This window comes from Pleurodeles waltl, chromosome 7 (genome assembly GCF_031143425.1).
Source record: "Pleurodeles waltl isolate 20211129_DDA chromosome 7, aPleWal1.hap1.20221129, whole genome shotgun sequence".
Classification (NCBI taxonomy): domain Eukaryota; kingdom Metazoa; phylum Chordata; class Amphibia; order Caudata; family Salamandridae; genus Pleurodeles; species Pleurodeles waltl.
The window spans coordinates 566824414-566843928 of record NC_090446.1 but is presented as its reverse complement, the minus strand read 5'-3'; the positions used below and the strand labels follow the sequence as shown (position 1 = coordinate 566843928).

The window sequence follows — 19515 nt, the reverse complement described above, 5'->3', positions numbered from 1 at the left end:
GGATCCCAGTATGGAGCAGAAGTGGACAGTGTCTCTAAGGATTGCAGAGCCCTGGTAGAGCTGGGTGCCTCAGCCATAAGCAATTACAAGTGATCCTCCGCTCTTGCTCTCAGCACACAGGCAGGCACACTTGGTAAAGGAAATTCAAGCCAAGGAAGAGCGAGAGCCAGGCAGCTGAGAGAGGGTGCAGAGAGCTCACAAAGTGACCAAGATAACAACCTGATTTATAGCCTTGTTTACAGCTAAGCTCAGAGAAAGAATGCTCTGCAAATGAAAAGGGAAGCTTTCCTGGACAGGAAATTAAGTTTAAAAAAAGTCCCCTACACACCAGATAAAAAGGACAAAGCATAATTATGTTAGTTGCTCCCACACAGAAGAAGGAGGGACAAAGAGGCATGACTGACCACTAGCAAGCAAGGATGTATAAATGACACTGAAACTAATAAATGAAATACCAGAAGCCTACAGAAGAAGTACACTTACAAGTATACATGAGATTGTATGCTTACACTCAACTTAAAAAAGATGGTAAAGAAATTGTGCTTCATGGGCAGGAAAGAAACAACAATGAAGGGAAAGGCATTAAGTCAGAAGCCTCAAACAAAAAAGCCATCCAGTCTTATGCAAGAGGTTGACTCAAAACCGACTCTCCATATTATTTTGTAGTCAACAGTGCTTTTTACAACAGACAGCTAAAAAATGTCTATAGGTGAGACCTAAAAAAGAAAAGTAACAAGAAGGGTTGATAAACTTTTGAAACTCTGGGCCAACCTTAAGATCAAATCCGGCCGCATCCTAGAACAGCGTTGGGAGCTTCCCGAAGCTGAAGAGAACCAGGATGTGTTAACAATAGACCCTCATGTACGATTGTGGATTGTGTCAGATATTAGATTTAGTGGTAGATACTGAGTAATCATTGTGACGACAAAGCAACAATCTTGTGGCCTTACTCAAACGTCTGAGTAAATAAAATCCTCACTGTTTAGCTTTGAGTGTGACTGATGTTTGATCAGCAACAGCTCACAGTACAGGTCTATGTTTATTCTGGTGTGCTTGTCCCTGTTTCACTTCTTGATTTATTGTCTGGGATGACTGCTACTTTTGTGTTGCATCTTAAATAGATTGACACATTGCATATCATTCTTTCAGAGGATCAGGGAACCGACCTGTTTGCAGTGGCTGTACATGAGTTTGGTCATGCCCTGGGCCTGGCGCATTCCTCGGCTGAGGACTCCATCATGAAGCCATACTACCAGGGTCCGGTGGGAGATCCCATCAAGTACCAGCTACCCCCAGATGACGTATATGGCATCGAGCAGCTCTACGGTGAGTGAAAAAATTAATGAAAGATTTGCTTTATTTGTCTTAATACAGCCATTATATATGCAATAAAACCACATCATATACAAAAAGATATCTATTTGCACAATATTAACGTGTCATCCCAATTCACAGAAAACAATCAGAAACATTAACAAGCATTTACAATTCATCGGGTCTCGCGTTTGCTCATGTTAGAGCTGATCGCGTTGTAAACTCCTAACCCGACTTTTCACCTATCGGGCAAAAGTGCATTTATGTACATAACCCGAAAAAGTGAAATTAACTATGTAAAGCGCTGGACTTCTGCCAAGCGAGATCGCGCTCGTAAATTAGAGAAAAAAAAGTCCACGAGTCCGATGGAAAACAGCGAGCCTCGCATTTTTTCTGTACTTGGTCACTGCGCTCGAGGAGGGCTAACCACCGGAAAAGGCATGACGTACGCGTGCCTTCGACTAATGAAAGCAAGCAGATTTTATTAGGGAAGCCCACCAACCAATAAAAAACACTGATGTGAAGTTGACAGGGCTCCGAGCCCTTTTATAAATACAAAAGAGTCTCCCTGCGAAACGCATGCGCGGGTGCATGCAACGCAGGCTTGACCCTAAAAAGCACATTGCATATCTTGCAGACGTGTTCAATATTTTGTATGGCTCGCGGCACATCCACAGCAGGGACATTATCAGACTGCAGACTAAGAAGGGTAAAAATTGAAAAAAAAACAAGGCAGCGGGTCTTTTTTCCAGCTTCTGTGACAACATCTCCATCCGGACCGCCCCACTCCGGCTTCACTGCAGGAAAGTTTAAAGTGCATCTCTTTAAAAGCACTACACTGGGATGTATAACCGCCCACAACCCAGCTGCCTCTCCTATCACGTGTTAACTTTATGCTTGTCTCTGATTCTATACAGCGTTTCGCTACATTTTTGCTAGGTTTGCAAAATAGAAATACTATGGACGTATGTACCTATTCTTCAACATTATTTGCAAAAATGCAAGCAGCACACATTCTTGACTCAAAAAATATTAAAGTTAGTACTGAAGGATCACAACATATTTCACATTTTAGTGTGCTGATTCACGCCAGGCATCTAGGTATTATTGCACGCGCCCCCAAACAATCCCAAAAGGCACTTACTTAATCTCTATTCCTTTATCTAGATAGATGTAGGCAAACACACTTCCAGCATTGCTTAAAATAACCACATAACGTTTCAAGCCATCACAATGGCAAAATAGGGGAACCACATGTTATTGTACCCTACCCGAAGAACGATCTCTTGTGCAACGCTATTTCAGGCGGTGTTACCTGGTTAGTCCGCAAGATGGAAATGCCTTTCTCAACTACTTCATGCTGTTTCAATGTATAATTAAGACACCCGACTATTACTACATTAATATTGTTTGCTTACAACACACTATTGCACTACTCATGGTTCCTGTTTGCAATACTCGCAGTGGTAACTTCCTCCAATGATTCCCACTTCTGAACACAAAATATTAAAATGTTTCTGCATAACATGTATACTTTCCAGATATTCTATCCTGTATATGCCATTTTTATGTTGTTCCTGCTGTTGGAAGTATCTCCAGTCTGGAGGAAATATACAGATAACAGTTTTGCCGTGTAGTGATAAAATCCAAATATATTTTTTCCCTCCTGTGTCACCAACGTCCGCTATAATTAACTTAAAATTGTAATATTTTGCCATTCACTGCCCTGACCCATGGTAATTAAGAGACTCTTGGCAGTGAAACTGCCATTCAGTGCTATTAGTTGCTCCAAAAATGTCAGTCTTTGGCTTCTAAGCACTTCACACTTTCATCCCCCAGACCTGTTATCCATAATACGATAGTCCCAGCACCGTTCTCTCGACTCGTGGACCTGTGTTTTCTAGAGAGCTATTTCAGTGTGTTAGCCCGTTTTCCGGACGTCTGGGGATACAGAACCCGGGTGCATATCATCATAGAAAAGTCTACAGGTTCATATGCCTGCTACCTAGGTACATCTAGAAGCCGCAGGTACAAGTTCCAAGGCCTGTGAGATAGTCCACTGGCTACATGGGTGTACAAAGTGGGGACCACCTGCCCATTTGTTGAGGGATATACTCAGCCTTTCATACTTCTCAGGTCCAAAAAAGTACACTACGCAGCTGAGTTCATAACATCTTCTCACTTACAGGGCTGGTACTTGGACTAGGACCCACTATGTATTTACTATGTTATTGTTTTTACTTTTATTTCTTTGTAGGGAAGAATCGAAGAGAGCCGGAGAGAGAAATCCCAGTCATTCCCATTCCTACTCAGCCGCGGATGCCGCACAGTCCCCCCCAGAGGCCCACATACCGGTATGTACCGCACCAAATATCACGCAACAGTGGTCCCCGTTGGTATCATTCACAACATCGTGGTTCAATACCATTATCTAGCCCTGGGCCTTCTCTGAGTGAGGTATTCCTTTATATTATTCCACCACCAAGCGAGCATGCTGAGTTTGTTACATGCTACACTTGTGCTTGTGTACTCTGAAGTCCTCTCTGCCACCAGGATGTCCCTGCATCTTCTTAGCCCTGATGAGAGCCCATTTATCTAACCAGGGATCGAAACGTCATGGACATGCTAGTGTAACAGACAAACAGGAAATGTGTCTGCTTCACATGTTGAAAATGTAATTGTAGCACCTTTTTATGATAAAAGCAAGGTGTATCTTTGGATAGTAGAAAGCAAAAACAGTGTTTGGCTTTGACCCTGGGGACACATCCCTCCAAGCTGATTATTGGTAAATGTGATTGTTACTCATCTTGTGCCGTGATGTTGAGATCGGGTTCCTGTTTAGATAAAACAATTGTCCCATTCACCTGCGGTTCTTTTGTAGCCTCCTAATTTACCAATTTCCAAATGTATTCATTCTGCTATTATTTATATAATTATTTTGTTTTTTTATTGATTTTGTAAATGATACCAAGGTAAACCACTGTTGCCCGATAGCCTGGGTTTAAGGGTTGCTGTTGTAGCCTTTTACAATTGCACCATGATACAAGGCAGATCCAGCAATGTTTTTCAGGAAGATATGCGTATGAGAGTGAAACTGGACGAGGAACTGATTTTTGGGTGGTACAAACCTGAAAAACATGAGGTAACCCCCACTGGATTTATAGGATCTCACTAGTATCCCCTCTCGCAAGTCCATGTTATCCTAGTTGCTTAAGGTGACCTCCTACCTCGAAGAGCCTATGTCAATATGATAGTTCCATAGAAACTGACTTTACAGCAAATCTTGAAGCACATCTGTGCAGCTCCTCCTGTATTCCTCACAGCTCAAACCATGGAGCATTTCCATGGGATGGAGATTAATAGATATTCAAAGAGTTAGAAGTCTGATGCAACTACAATTACAGCCCAACTACAGACAAAATACAGTAAAGACCACACAAGAGACATCTCCACAAGTACATACAAATATATACGTTTATGCCATGGCAGTAAAAATAACTGCGGTGTAATGACATGTTATTGAGAGCAATGTGTACTAATACACGTAAAATCACATACTACTGCAGTCCAAAGGCCAAATTGCAGTATGTTACCACAGTAGGGTGAACATCAGTATTTACTGCCTCTCAGTCTGCATTTTACAGTTGTTTTACATGTGGGGAAATGCTTTCTTATGGTCATAACGCCTCTTTTATGTGATTTTACCTTGCTGCACAAATTTAACCACGTGCATCCTGGTTTAGTTAATTCTCTTTTAAAAAAAATACGCATAAAAACATGCAGTGGCATGAACCATGTATGCAGATGCGTAGAATCTAATATGCCATTTATTACCATTGTTAAGGCAGAGAAGGGCATCTTTAGATGACTCTAGTCCAGGAGTTTGCAGCATACCTGTACATATTGTTCATGTTTGGGGAAACTATTTGAGAGAATCGTGTTTGATTGGTGACTTTCAGATGTTAGGGGTTATTTCGTAGTGACTGCTAGAACCTTGCATTTATGTTTTTTGTGGTGTACATTTGTTGATGCCATTTGGGATATGGCTGGACCTCTCCAATTCTACCTCCCTGTACAGCCCCAGACACCACCTGCCTGATCGTTGTAAAGCGCACTTTGATGCCATCGCCAACATCCGTGGAGAGATTTTCTTTTTTAAAAGTGAGTATATGTTCAGTATTTTGTGCAACAGGATGTCTGAGACTGCTTCGAGACAGCCTGTGTATGCAGTCAACCTGAACGTGCGTGTCTGTCTGTGTGTGCGCGACCACCCTACTTGTGTCTGTGTGGGTGAGTGCGGTACCAGTTTTTTGTGGCTGCCTTCATGAGCCGCTTGTGACTGCGTGTCTAACCAGCCTTTACCTGGTTGCTCTCTGTGTTGCCATCCAATCTAGGCCAAGCCTTCTGATGGGGTTGGCTGATGTTTTTTTGGGAACATGACTGCCTATCCTGTGGTTATTTGCAGGGCCACTGGACAGCAGGAGAGGGCGAAATTATGCGGTAGGGTTGACTAAATTATGCAGCAAGAGAAGGCAAATTATGCAGCATATTGCGAGACATTTTGTAACAGTGTTACTTATTTCTTAATTGGAACACTATATGGGCATTGGTTGCATCTCATTAGTAACAGTTTAACTCCCAAATACAGCAATAAGCAACAGAAAGGTGACGAGTCCAGCTTTGCAAAGGACCTTCCTCTGCGCAGCAGCATGTCACTGCATTTTTAGCAACTTTTCAACCATTTGAAATAGAAACTATTTTTTTGTTAATATTTGCATATTATGCGGCAGATGGATTACATGGCAAATGTAGCAACTCTATAATTATGTGAAAATTGCTATTGCCGCACAATCGCATAATTCCAGTGGCCCCAGTTATTTGTAAAAAAAATAGTGCCGGGTCCAAAGTTTTGCCTTGTAGCCCACGGCCTTCGATTGTCAAGGTGTCAAAACCAACAATACTTAGGGGGTCATTCTAACCCTGGCGGTCTGTATCCCCTCTCGCAAGTCCATGTTGTCCTAGTTGCTTAAGGTGACCTCCTACCTCGAAAAGCCTTTGTCAATATGATAGTTCCATAGAAACTGACTTTACAGCAAATCTTGAAGCACATCTGTGCAGCTCCTCCTCCTGTATTCCTCACAGCTCAAACCATGGAGCATTTCCATGGGATGGAGAGTAATAGATATTCAAAGAGTTAGAAGTCTGATGCAACTACATTTACAGCCCAGCTACAGACAAAATACAGTAAAGACTACACAAGAGACATCTCCACAAGTACATACAAATATATACGTTTATGCCATGGCAGTAAAAATAAATGCGGTGTAATGACATGTTATTGAGAGCAATGTGTACTAATACACGTAAAATCACATACTACTGCAGTGCAAAGGCCAAATTGCAGTATGTTACCACAATAGGGTGAACATCAGTATTTACTGCCTCTCAGTCTGCATTTTACTGTTGTTTTACCTGTGGGGAAATGCTTTCTTATGGTCATAACGCCTCTTTTATGCGATTTTACCTTACTGCACAAATTTAACCACGTGCATCCTGGTTTGGTTAATTCTCTTAAAAAAAAATACGCATAAAAACATGCAGTGGCATGAACCATGTATGCAGATGCGCAGAATCTAATATGCCATTTATTACCATTGTTAAGGCAGAGAAGGGCATCTTTAGATGACTGTACTCCAGGAGTTTGCAGCATACCTGTACATATTATTCATGTTTGGGGAAACTTCGATTGTCAAGGTGTCAAAACCAACAATACTTAGGGGGTCATTCTAACCCTGGCGGTCCGAGACCGCCAGGGCTAAAATGACTGAAGCACCGCCAACAGGCTGGCGGTGCTTCATTTCCCATTCCGACCGCCGCTGTAAAGCCACGGTCGGAAAACCGGGTCCGACGGTTTCCCGCCAGATTTCCCCCGGCTGGGAGAATCCTCCATGGCGGCGCTGCAAGCAGTGCCGCCATGGGGATTCCGACCCCCTTCCCGCCAGCCTGTTTCTGGTGGTTTTCACCGCCAGGAACAGGATGGCGGGAACGGGTGTCCTGGGGCCCCTGGGGGCCCCTGCACTGCCCATGCCACTGGCATGGGCAGTGCAGGGGCCCCCTAACAGGGCCCCGGTATGCTTTTCACTGTCTGCCTAGCAGACAGTGAAAAGCGCGACGGGTGCAACTGCACCCGTCGCACACCTGCAACACTGCCGGCTCCGTTCGGAGCCGGCTTTAGTGTTGCAGGGCGCTTTCCCGCTGGGTCGGCGGGCGCTATTTTGGCTAGCGCCCGCCGGCCCAGCGGGAAAGTTAGAATGGCCCCAGCGGTCTTTTGACCGCGGGGCGGCCAAATGGCGGTTCCCTCCAGGCGGGCGGCGACCGCCGCCCGCCGGAGTTGGAATGAGGGCCTTAGTCTTGATTGTATCTCACGCCTCTTTTACCTCAAATTCCCTGCATCCTTATCTCATTCTTGCAGGTCCGTTCTCATTCCTGCTTTCTCTCTTCCTCACTGTTTTTCAGTCTTTCTCTTTCTCCCCCCGTTTTTTGTTTTTTCCCTTTCTTGCTCTGGGTCAAAATCTAATGAGAAAAAATAAAAGCAGGTCCCCCAAAACGAGTGCCAGTGGGCCACACCTTCAACTACATGCTCAAATTAAGCACTGCCGTACCGATTTTGCTTGCGGCCCTGCTGCTTTTTATCCTGGCAGCAAAGTGACAGGAATTCGCATGTGTGTTTCCTCAAAAAAACAAACATGAAAATGACCGGGAGCAGCCAGGGGTTAAATGACCTTAAATTCCTTTCAGAGAAACGAGAGTAAGGAAAGCGTGGCCAATTAACGTGCTGGTGCTTTCCTGTACTGCAGGACAGAGCTAGGGGAACATCCTGTCCGATCAAGGGACAGAGCTAGGGGAGCATCCGGCTCCTTCACAGGACAGAGTTAGGGGAGTCTCCTGCCCCGTCACAGGACAGAGCTAGGGGAACATCCTGTCCGATCAGGAGACAGCGCTAGGGGAGCATCCTGTCCGATCAAGGGCCAGAGCTATGGGACATTCCGGCTCTGTCACAGGACAGAGCTAGGCCAGCATCCTGCCCCATCACAGGACAGAGCTAGGGGAACATCCTGCCCCGTCAGGGGACAGAGCTAGGGGAGCATCCTGTCCAATCAGGGGACAGAGGTAGGGGAGCATCCGGTTCTGTCACAGGACAGAGGAAGGGGAGCTGTTGTCTGTTGATATTTGGAATGAGGAAAGTGGAATGTTGAAAGGAATGCTGGGGTGGAATGTAGGGGTATTCTGTACAATGGAATGTAATCATTTGTATGTTATGCTGTACGTTGGAGAGGACGCGGAGAAGATGTACTCTGCTGTTATGAAATAAAGACACATCTTTCTTATACCCGTGTGTCTACGTGGATTCAACATTTTGGCGACGAGCTCCGACACCTGCTACTTCAACACAGCACAGGCGCGGTGTCAAACCGAGGAGCTGTTTTGCTCCATCAAACCCGGTTTATTGGATGTGGAAATCTGGTTTCGTATGATTTACGTTTATTCTTGCTTTGACAGTGTGACTATTTTCGTGACATTCTCTTCTACTGATTTGGATGCCTGCTGGACTCAGTTAATCGCGCGTCTTCACATATTTTTTTATCATTCTTACATCTTTCAGTGGAAAGTACCGTTTTATTATTTCACTTTTGGTGAAGAAGAGTTAACAAGATCGTACATTTGGATAGAGACTCGTTTGTGGAGCGACCTCTTTTGGAGTAAGGCCTGTCCTGGAGACCATTAATACAGTCGCGTGCTTCTGTCCAGGACGCTCCGCGTGCTGTGTAGCTTTATTGTGTGTGACATCTGTTACCTTTGGTGCAGAAGATGAGGAATGTACCTATATTTGTTAGAGAGGAGTTGAAACAAATTTTGTTGGAAATGGTTAAGAACAATGGGCCAGATGTAGCAACTTCAAAATTTGCGAGGTGCAAAGTGCGAGTCCATGCGACTCGCACTTTGCACCTCGCAAATTGGTATGCAGTACGGTGTCTCAGACACCGACTGCAACTCGCTATGGGGTCGCAATGACCCACCTCATGAATATTCATGAGGTGGGTCGCAAATTGCGGCCCCATAGCGAGTATAGGCACTCGCAAACATGGAGGCCTGCTGTCGTCAGCAGACCTCCATGTTCGTGACTGCTGTTAATAAAGCAGTTTTTTTTTTTTAAAGTGTAGCCCGTTTTCCTTGAGGAAAACGATCTGCACTTAAAAAAAAAAACGAAACCTTTAGTTTCGGTATTTTTTCAGGGCAGGGAGTGGTCCCTGGGACCACTCCCTGCCCTGAAAAAATAATTTTGGGGCCATTCACAAAGTGGAAGGGGTCCCATGGGGACCCCTTCCAATTTGCGAGTGGGTTACCCTCCACTTGAAGTGGATGGTAACTGCCATACGATTTGCGACCGCCTACGCGGTCGAAATTGGTATTGCATCCCACTCAGACTCGCAAATAGGAAGGGAACACCCCTTCCTATTTGCGATTCTGAAATGCATATTGCGAGTCGGTACCGACTCGCAATATGCATTTCTGAATAGCAAAGAGGCTTTTGCGCCTCGCAAACGGCGATTTTCGCCGTTTGCGAGGCGCAAACCCTTTGCTACATCTGGCCCAATGTGATTAAAGAGACTGAAACGTAAGAGTGGGTCTGTCCAATTGTGTTGGCCCGGAAGCCTGACAATTCGCTGAAGTTGTGTGTTGACTTGAGGGGAGTCAATGCGAACATCGTTGTGAATTGTCATCCTTTACCTAATATTAATGAGGTGATCAGCATGTTAGAAGGAGCAAGCGTTTTTTCAACATTGGATTTAAGATCGGCGTGTCATCAAATTGAACTTACAGAGGATTCCAGACATTTAACTGCGTTTATCACACCACAAGGGTTATATCAATTCAAAAGAATGCCATTTGGATTGGCATCTGCAGCTTCTGTGTTTCAAAGACATATGTATCACTTATTCAAGGATATGGACCGTTATGTAGAATGTTTCCAAGATGATATTTTAATATTTTCAAAAATTGAAAGTGACCATCGGAAGCATGTGGTTAATGTGTGTGAGGTATTAAAGAAGATTGGTCTGACATTGAAGGAAGGGAAGTGCACATTTTTCTTGAATTCTGTTGAATATTTAGGTCACACGTTGTCAGGAGAAGGTGTGATTCCTAAACGATCATTGGTGGAAGCCATTGTTAATGCACCTGCCCCTGACAATCGTGATAAGTTATTATAATTTACAGGTCTGTGTGAATATTATAGCAAATTCATTGAGAATTTTGCAACAAAAATGGAACTACTGAGGGAACTTGCACGCAAGGAGGTTCAGTATGTCTCGACAGATATACAGGAATCTGCATTTGAGAGGATAAAGAAAGAAATTATTCATGCTCCTACCTTGCGACCTTTTTGTGTGAGTGCGCAATGTGTTGTGACGGTAGATGCCAATATGTACGGGATTGGTGGTGTACTGTTGCAGTGCTGTGGAAAAGACAAGTAGAATGTTTCATTTGTGTCTCGTACATTGACGGATGCGGAGAGGAGGTATGCTGTGATAGAAAAATAGTTGTTATCATGTGTTTGGGCGGTGTACCATTTTTAAAATTACATTTGGCTTTCAAAATGTATTTTGCAGACTGACCATAAGCCATGGGTGGGGATTTTTGTCTCCAGATGGTGGGGGAAATGCTCCTGCTTGTACTGCCAGATTGATTTCAAGATTGCAGGAGTATTGCTTTAAGGTTGAGTATGTGCCTGGAAAGAGCAATGCTGTGGCAGATTGTCTATCACGTCTTCCACAGGATAATGGAGTAGTGGTTGATGGTTTTCGAAATGAACTTGAGAATGATGTTCTGTCAGTTGTGTCAGGGTACATGACTAATGAATTTGTGGGTATTGAGGAGGAGGTGTGGAAGAAATGTATTAAGGAGGATTTGTTATTGCAAGAAGTTAAAACAAATTGCGGTGTGGTTGGCCCGATAAGAGGAAACTTTCTGAAGAGTTCAGTATATTTCATAAGGTTAAGGATGATTTAGAACTAGAGAGTGAACTGTTGTTCAAAAATAGTAAGTGTGTTCCTCCTAAAGGATAGCAGGGAGTAATTTTAAAACTTGCTCACAAAGGTCATCCCGGGATGTCTTCTATGAAGAGGCTAATTCTTTCTTGTTTTTGGTGGCTGGGGCTGGATAAAATGGCAGAAAAGGTTGTAAGGGAGTGTTGTGTGTGTGTCAATGCTGAGAAGATGTTGAGAACAGTTCCGTCTCCTCTCTTACCAGTGCCCTGGACGGATTCGCCCTGGCAAAAATTGGGGTATGACATTTCTGGTCCATTTTGTTTTCTTCCGGCGGAAGCTCGTTTTGCACTCGTGTTGATTGATTATTACTCTAAGAGGCCAGAGGTGAAGTTGGTTTCCCAGGTTACCGCTGGTACTATTATTGAGTTCTTTAAGGAGGTGTTTGCCAGATAAGGCTATCCAGAGGTGTTGATTTCTGACAATGGAGTTCAGTTGGTGTCAAGGGAAATTAAAAGTTTTTTTAGGTATTGTAATATCAATCATGTTACCACTCCTCTCTATGAGCCACAAGGGAATGGTCAAGTGAAGAGATTCAACTGTGTGCTCAAAGAAAGTATTGCATGGGCATGTAGTTTTGGAGGACAATGGAAGGAGAACTTAAGGGAAACGTTATGGCACTATCGTATAACGCCGCAAAGTACTACTGAAGTTAGCCCTTTTAGGTTACTTTAGGGAAGACATCCTGTGTCTAAGTTATGTCCTTGCTGGTTTGAGGAAAGACTAAACAAAGAGTGGGAAAATGTGTGTTTGGAAGAGGTCAGAGAGAGAGAGAGACAGAGAGAAGCAGAGAAAATTCAAAGAAACCTATGATAGCAAGTGGAACTAGGGAAGCATCCTGTCCCATCAGGGGACAATGCTAGGGGTGCCTCCTGCCCCATCTCAGGACAGAGCTAGGGAAACATTCTGTTCCATTAGGGGATAGAGCTAGGGGAGCATCTGGCTCTGACACAGGACAGAGCTAGGGAAACATCCTGTCCCATCAGGGGACAATGCTAAGGGAGCCTCCTGCCACGTGTCACGTGTCACGACAGAAGTTGTGTATGCACATTGACTAACCCTTCAGTCGTGTGGATCCCTAGACACATACCAGACAGGAATCAATGAAGTCGGCAGCGTGTTCGCCTCTTGTCTTATGACGTAGACCACCAACCTTTTCCCAACCAAGTTTTATTTTTGTATGACTTGCGCCAAAAATGACACTTGTTTAATCTTTGCCGTTTTCGAAGCAGCCTTAGCAGTATTAACTGTTTCAGTCTAGCTTTTTGCCTCTGCCTCCCATCTCCATCTCCTCTCTTCCACGCTCTCTCCCGCCACGTCTTTCGCTCTCCCTTTCTCCCACTTTCGTCACCATCTTGCTTCTTCATTTTCTATATGTCATCAAATTGCCCTCTCCTCCACTCTCTTGCTCTCCTTAACCTCCTGTCTCTGTTCTCCACATCACTTCTCTTCCTCCCCACTCTTTCATTCCCCAGTCATTGATCTTGTATGTCTTGTTCTTTCTACATTTCCTTCCCTTAAACTCCACTCCTAACTTTTTCCTGGTATCCTTTCCAGTGTAACCCTCTTACTTCCCTTATCTCGCCCTCTTGTTTCTCATTCCTTCTTTCTCCCTTTTTCTCTATCTTCCCTTATCTCTATTCCCCCTTTCTAGCCCTATCTCCCATTTCTTTCCTTTTTTTTCTTCCCCTCATTTACTCTTATAGGAATAAAAAATAACAATAGATTTTCAATATATTAGTGAAGCTGGAGACCATGAAAGTTCTGAGAGTAAGATGGTGGCAGGGAATAGTGACGGTAGATGACCATTAAAAAATCAGTGGTAAAGGTGGAGACCTAAAATGTTTGGTGAATAAAGAGTGGGCAGTCAATGGCTAAACTGGATGAGCGCAGCCCCCTCATCTGCTATCATGTTTCTAAGAAGCGCAATAAAAGATTTCAATCAGATTATAGTAGCCAACCCACCCCACTCCTCTGTTGAATACTAAACAGGCATTTCTTGCAGTTCGGTGTAGGTCACATGTTATGTGAGGTAATTTGTGTGACTGTCACAGTCAGGTTAAATATCATGTTATGTCACTTCCTGTTATGTCATCATTATCTGAATTAACATGTTTGAAACCTGAAAAAACCTTCCTTTTTGGGACATAGAATATTGGCAATCATGCTGCAGGTCTATGCTAGCCCATGTGTGGCTGTTCTAACATAGCTTGTGTGTGTCTGGATGTGTGTGCCACACGTGGACTGCCTGCACGTGTGAGTGCCCTTTGTGTGGCTCCTCTGTGACTTTCTGTGTATGGCTGTTTCGACCTTGTGTTGCTGCTCTGTGATTTCTAATTTGTGCAACCACACTAGCTGTATGACAATGTTATCCCCCTTCGCTGCTAGGCCTTTGCCCCGTCAGGTGGCAGGCCTTTTTTTGGCTGTTTGGGGCAGTTCGCTCTTAGGACTCATTACTTTTTGTCCACATAAGCTACCCACACCAAATTTGCGTCCTTCTTTTCCAACATCCTAGGGATTCTGGAGGTACCCAGAGTTTTTGGGTTCCCCTGAAGGAGATGACGAAATTAGCCAAAATACAATGGAAATTTCGTTTTTTTTTTAAATGGGGAAAAAGGGCTGCAAAGAAGGCTTATGATTTTTTCCCTGAAAATGGCATCATCAAAGTGTTTGCGGTGCTAAAAGCACCATCTTCCCAGCTTACAGGACCAGGCAGAATTGAATCAGAAAACCACATTTTTCTACACTATTTTGGCATTTTACTGGGACATACCCCATTTTTACTATTTTTTGTGCTTTTAGCCTCCTTCCAGTTAGTGACAGAAAGGAGTGTGAAACCAATGCTAGATCCCGGAAAGCTAAATATTTCTGAAAAGTAGACAAAATTATGAATTTAGCAAGCGGGAATTTCTGTATATCCTACATGGTTTTCCTACAGAAAAGAACAGCTAAAATAAAAAAATATTGAAATTGGGGTGAAAGAAACAGCCATTTCTTTCCACGTTTTACTCTGTAACTTTTTCCTGCCATGTCAGATTTTCAAAAGCAATATACTGTTATGGCTGGTGGACTCTTCTTGTTGCAGGTATATATCGGGCTTGTAGGTTCATCAAGAACCCTAGGTATCCAGAGGCAATAAAGGAGCTGCACCTTGCAATGGGTTTTCATTGTATACTGGGTCTACAGCAATTCATTCGCTGAAATATAAAGAGTGTATTTCCAAAATGGGCAGAAGGTAAGGTGTTGAGAAGCAGTGGTTATTTGCACATCTCTGAATTCCAAGGTCCCCATACTAGCATGTGAATTACAGGGCATTTTTCAAATAGATGTCTTTTTTACACACTGTCTTACATTTGGAAGGAAAAAATCTAGAAAAAGACAAGGGGCAATAACACTTGTTCTTCTATTCTGTGTTCCCCGAAGTCTCCTGATAAAAATGGTACTTCACTTGCGTTGGGTAGGCCTAATGTCTGCGACAGGAAATGCAAAATGGACACATCACATTCTTAAATTGAAATCTGACGTGTTTTTTGGAAAGTGCCTAGCTGTGGATTTTAGCCTCTAGCTCAGCCGGCACATAGGGAAACCTGCCAAACCTGTGCATTTTTTAAAACTAGACACCTAGGGGAATCCAGGATGGGGAGACTTGTGGGGCTCCCATTAGGGTCTGTTACCCAGAATCCTTTGCAAACCTCACAGTTTGTCAAAAAAACACTTTTCCCTCACATTTTGGTGATAGAAAGATCTGGGACACGAGAGGAGCCATGAATTTCCTTCCACCCAGCATCCCCCCAAGTCTCCCGATACAAATGGTACCTCACTTGTGTGGCTAGGCCTAGTGCTGCGACAGGAAATACCCTAAAACACAACGTGGACACATCACATTTTCCTAAAGAAAACTGAGCTGTTTTTTGCAAAGTGCCTAGCTGTGGACTTTGGCCTCTAGCTCACCCGGCACCTAGGAAAACCTAGAAAACCTGTGCATTTTTCAAAACTAGACACCTAGGGGAACCCAGGATGGGGTGACATGTGGCACTCTTATCAGGTTCTGTTACCCAGAATCCTTTGAAAACCTCAAAATTTGGCAAAAAAACACTTTTTCCTCACATTTTGGTGACAGCAAGTTCTGGAATCTGGGGGGAGCCGCAAACTTCCTCCTACCAGTGTTCAAATAGTGCCTCACTTGTGTGGGTAGGCCTAGTGCCCGTGACAGGAAATGTCCCAAAACACTATGTAGACACATCAAAATGATCAAATATAAAACTACCTGTTTTTGCTGGGTGGGGGCACCTGCGTTTTTGGTCCTGGGCTCAGCAGCCATCTAGGGAAACCTACCAAACCCAAACATTTCTTAAAACTAGACACCCGAGGGAGTCCAGGGAGGTGTGATTTGCGTGGATCCCCAAGTGTTTTCTTACCCAGAATCCTCAGCAAGCCTCAAATTTAGCTCAAAAAACACAAGACACCATTTCCACATTTCTGTGTGGGATCACCACACCGGCACGAATTTCCTACAACCCAATGTTCCCCTAAGTCTCCCGGTAAAAATGATACCTCACTTGTGTAGGTTGGCGAAGTGCCTGTGACAGAGAGCCAAAAACATGTCGAAAATGAGGGGGAACCAAAGCGGGTCCAAAAGGGCAGTTTGAAAAAAAACATTTTTGGGGGCAGAATTTTTATCGGTATAGATGCTACAATGCTGGGTGGTAGGAATTTTGTGGATTCCTGCAGATTCAAGCTTCCATCACCAAAATGTGGGGAAATGTGTGATTTCAAGCAAAGTTGGAGGTTTGCAGGGAATTGTGGGTAAGAAAATGGTGCAGGGTGCATGTGAAGCACACCACCCTGGACTCACCGAGATGTTTAGTTTTCAGATGTGTCTAGGTCTCATAGGTTTTTCTACATGGCAGCGTTCCAAAGTCCAAAAAGTATAGCCCTCACCATTCCATGTAAGACTATTTTGAGAGTTAGACAGGCTCTCATGGCCCAAATGTAAAACCAATGGCCATCAGTCTTATGCCCTTTTTGGTGGGGGGCGACCTTTGCCCAAGGAGTGCCCCCAAAAACAAAAAACTCCCAAACACAACAATCCCTGGGGCCTAGTGGGTTTTGAACCCCCCAGAGGCCAGATCGGCCGAAAACATGGCCAATCTAACCCGGGTGGGGGGGCGAAACATACAAAAAAATAATGCCCTAGGTCAGCGACCCTTCCCTAAGGGGTCGCTGCCCTAAAATATAAAAAATAAAGTAATCCCTGGTGTCTAGTGGGTTTCGATCCCCCCCCCAGGGGCAGATCGGCTGAAAAAACAGGGCCCGGGGCCAAAACACGGATAGATAATTGCCCCCAGAGGAGCGACCCTTGCCTAGGGGGTCACTCCCCAAAATACACAGAAATACATCTCTGGTGCCTAGTGGGTGGATTCCTGCTCCACGATCGCGGGCCTCGTCTGCGATCGTGGAGCAGGAATCCATTCAAAACAGGCATAGGGGGAAAGGAAAAACTCTTTCCTTTCCCCCAGTGTCTGTTTTCCTCCCCAAAAACACCCCCAGGAGAAGGACTCCCCTGTTTTGAGTCCTCGCCAATGGACGCGCTGGAAGCAAAAGGCTTCCATTTGCTTCCAGCACCTCCCCAGCAGCAATTGATGATGTCGGAGCGCTGTGAGTGCGCTGACATCATCAGATTGCCGGGGGGGGGGTCGGAGGTGGAAGGGGAAGCGATTCCCCTTCCATCCCCGAAGGGGTGTGTGGGTGGGAGGCCCAAGGACAAGCACTAGCGCTCCCCTTGTTGGCTGGGTGCAGGATGAGCTGGTCTCAACCCAGGCACACAGCAACCGTGGCCGAGGGTGAGACCAGCTCTTCCAGGGCACCCTAGGAGTTAAATGCGACTACACTTACATTGCTTGTATGTGCAGCTTGTGTGTGATAGTTCTGTGGTTTCCAGTGGTGTCTGTGTGTGTGTGTGTGTGTACAACAGGTCTGTGGGTATTATTGTCTGGTAGCTTGTGCATCCCAAGTATTTGCTTCTAACCTGTGACTCTTTGTGAGCTGTGTACTAGCCAGATAGCCTATGATATGTACAACAAGCATAGTGTGTGCAACAGCCGTGATTGTTTGTTTGTCTGTCACTCAGGGGGTTATTACAACTTTGGAGGAGGTGTTCATCCGTCCCAAAAGTGACGGTAAAGTGACGGATATACCACCAGCCGTATTACGAGTCCATTATATCCTATGGAACTCGTAATAATGATGGTGGTATATCCGTCACTTTACCGTCACTTTTGGGAAGGATTAACACCTCCTCCAAAGTTGTAATAACCCCCTCAGTTTGCTATGTCTGTGTGCTGCAGTCTCTACCCAGTTACCTCCACTCCCCCGTATGCCATGTCCCCCTTGACTTTATTCTGACTTTTTTACCCTGGCATACATCTTACATCCCACCCATTGTGTTTTTCCTCATGCACAGAGCATTACTTTTGGCGGATGCAGCCTTCCCGAAACTTGGTCTCCCTGAATCCTGCGAACGTTGGCCAGTTTTGGCATGGCCTACCGGGAGACTTTGAACGCATTGATGCTGTCTACGAGCGAGCCAATGACAGCAAGATTGTCTTCTTCATAGGTGAGCTGTCAAACCATGCTTCTCATCGAAACCACATACTCCCAATCCCAGTATATGACTATCTAGGACATCACAATGGCCATATAAGAAACTGCTTCCCAAAAGTGTAAAAAGAGTGTTTCTGCCATTTCAGTCCGCGGATCATGTAGAGCTGTCTGGACATGGCTTAGAAAAGCTGTGCCACCACACCCTGTTCTTGGCTGCTTTATGATTTTTTCTTTAATCGGAGTCCTTTGGAACATTGAAGGTGTTAAGCAGGAGGGGCTTGCGGGGCACGGGAGGGGTGAGGCAGCACGGGAGGGAGGGAAAATAAACCTTAAATTTATTAAATTAAACAAAAAAACACATTCTCCCCCACTGCGCCATGCCGTTCCTCTGCTGCGGGCAGGTACAGACTCCCAGTCTGCTCTGTAGCCAATCCTGACACTGCTCAGAGCAGCGGAAGGATTGTCTGGGAGCTCCCAGCTAGGACACTCCCAGGCAGACTGGGAGCCTGTGCAGGCTCTCTCCAGCCCGACAACTGTGTTGCTGGGCTGGAGAGAGCCTACTGCGCATGCATGTTTAGCCAGCCCATGACGGCCAGCCAAACACACATGCTGTCTGAGGGGGAGTGCTGTGGTCGTGCTTCTGTCAATCAAGCTCTCAATGATTTACTTCGTTTTCACCTTTGTCTTTGCTACTCTTGCCTTGAAACTGCCAGCACACGGTCCTAAAGCCAACACCAAAATGATCTGATAAACAGTAAATTATCTTTCTTTAGATGGTAAAACAGGCTTGAGGTAGTTTAGGTACATACATTTGAGATCAGGAGAAGAGCTACAGGCTGCAACCTTCCACCTTTGTATGTATTAATATACAATTTTGCATGTAGCAAAACACAAATGTATCTGATATAGACTTCTTGTTACAGATCTCTTAAAGTAGAATTTTCCCCTGGCGTCAGAAAGGATCTGGAGAATGTTGTGAGCAGTACCCATGTATGCCGTAAAAGCGTTCTTCGACTTCTCCTCGTCCGTCAGCTGAAGAGACAAGGTAGCGTCAACACTCTAGGCCTCACTTTGTGGAGCCTGCACCGACTTCGCGCCACACGGAGTTTCCAGGAGCCGGAGCAACCCCTGTCCAACTCAAAGAGTTTTATGAGGCCATGCACCTCATTTTAGCAAGTTCGACACCGCTGGAGCACTTTCGGGCATGTGGAGTCGGAAAAGGACCCTTTGGGTTCCACGACAGTTGCTTCATCCTCGGCGCCAAGGGGCACCCAAGGATCTAGTCGTGCATTTGGACCGTCCTTCGCCCGATGCTGGTCCCAACACCTACGCTCCCTGCACCCCCTGCATCCATGAGCATCACCATCCCCATTGTAATCCCTGACTCCATCATGGAACTGGATGGGTGTCGTATGATGCCAGCAGGAGCCTTACCTCCTAGGTCGGATCCATCCTGTCTATGGAGGAGGGAGCTTCCTATTCTATGGTGGTG

General features: G+C 45.0%; 1 protein-coding gene across 1 annotated transcript in view; it reads left to right on the top strand.

Annotated features, from left to right (window-relative positions):
• Window positions 1–19515, top strand: part of MMP25 (matrix metallopeptidase 25) — a 162087-nt gene that overhangs the window by 116306 nt on the left and 26266 nt on the right. The window contains exons 5-8 of the mRNA XM_069244338.1: window positions 1150–1326; window positions 3572–3668; window positions 5393–5475; window positions 17884–18036. Of these exons, the coding sequence (XP_069100439.1) occupies window positions 1150–1326; window positions 3572–3668; window positions 5393–5475; window positions 17884–18036 (510 nt within the window). The remainder of the gene's footprint in view (window positions 1–1149; window positions 1327–3571; window positions 3669–5392; window positions 5476–17883; window positions 18037–19515) is intronic.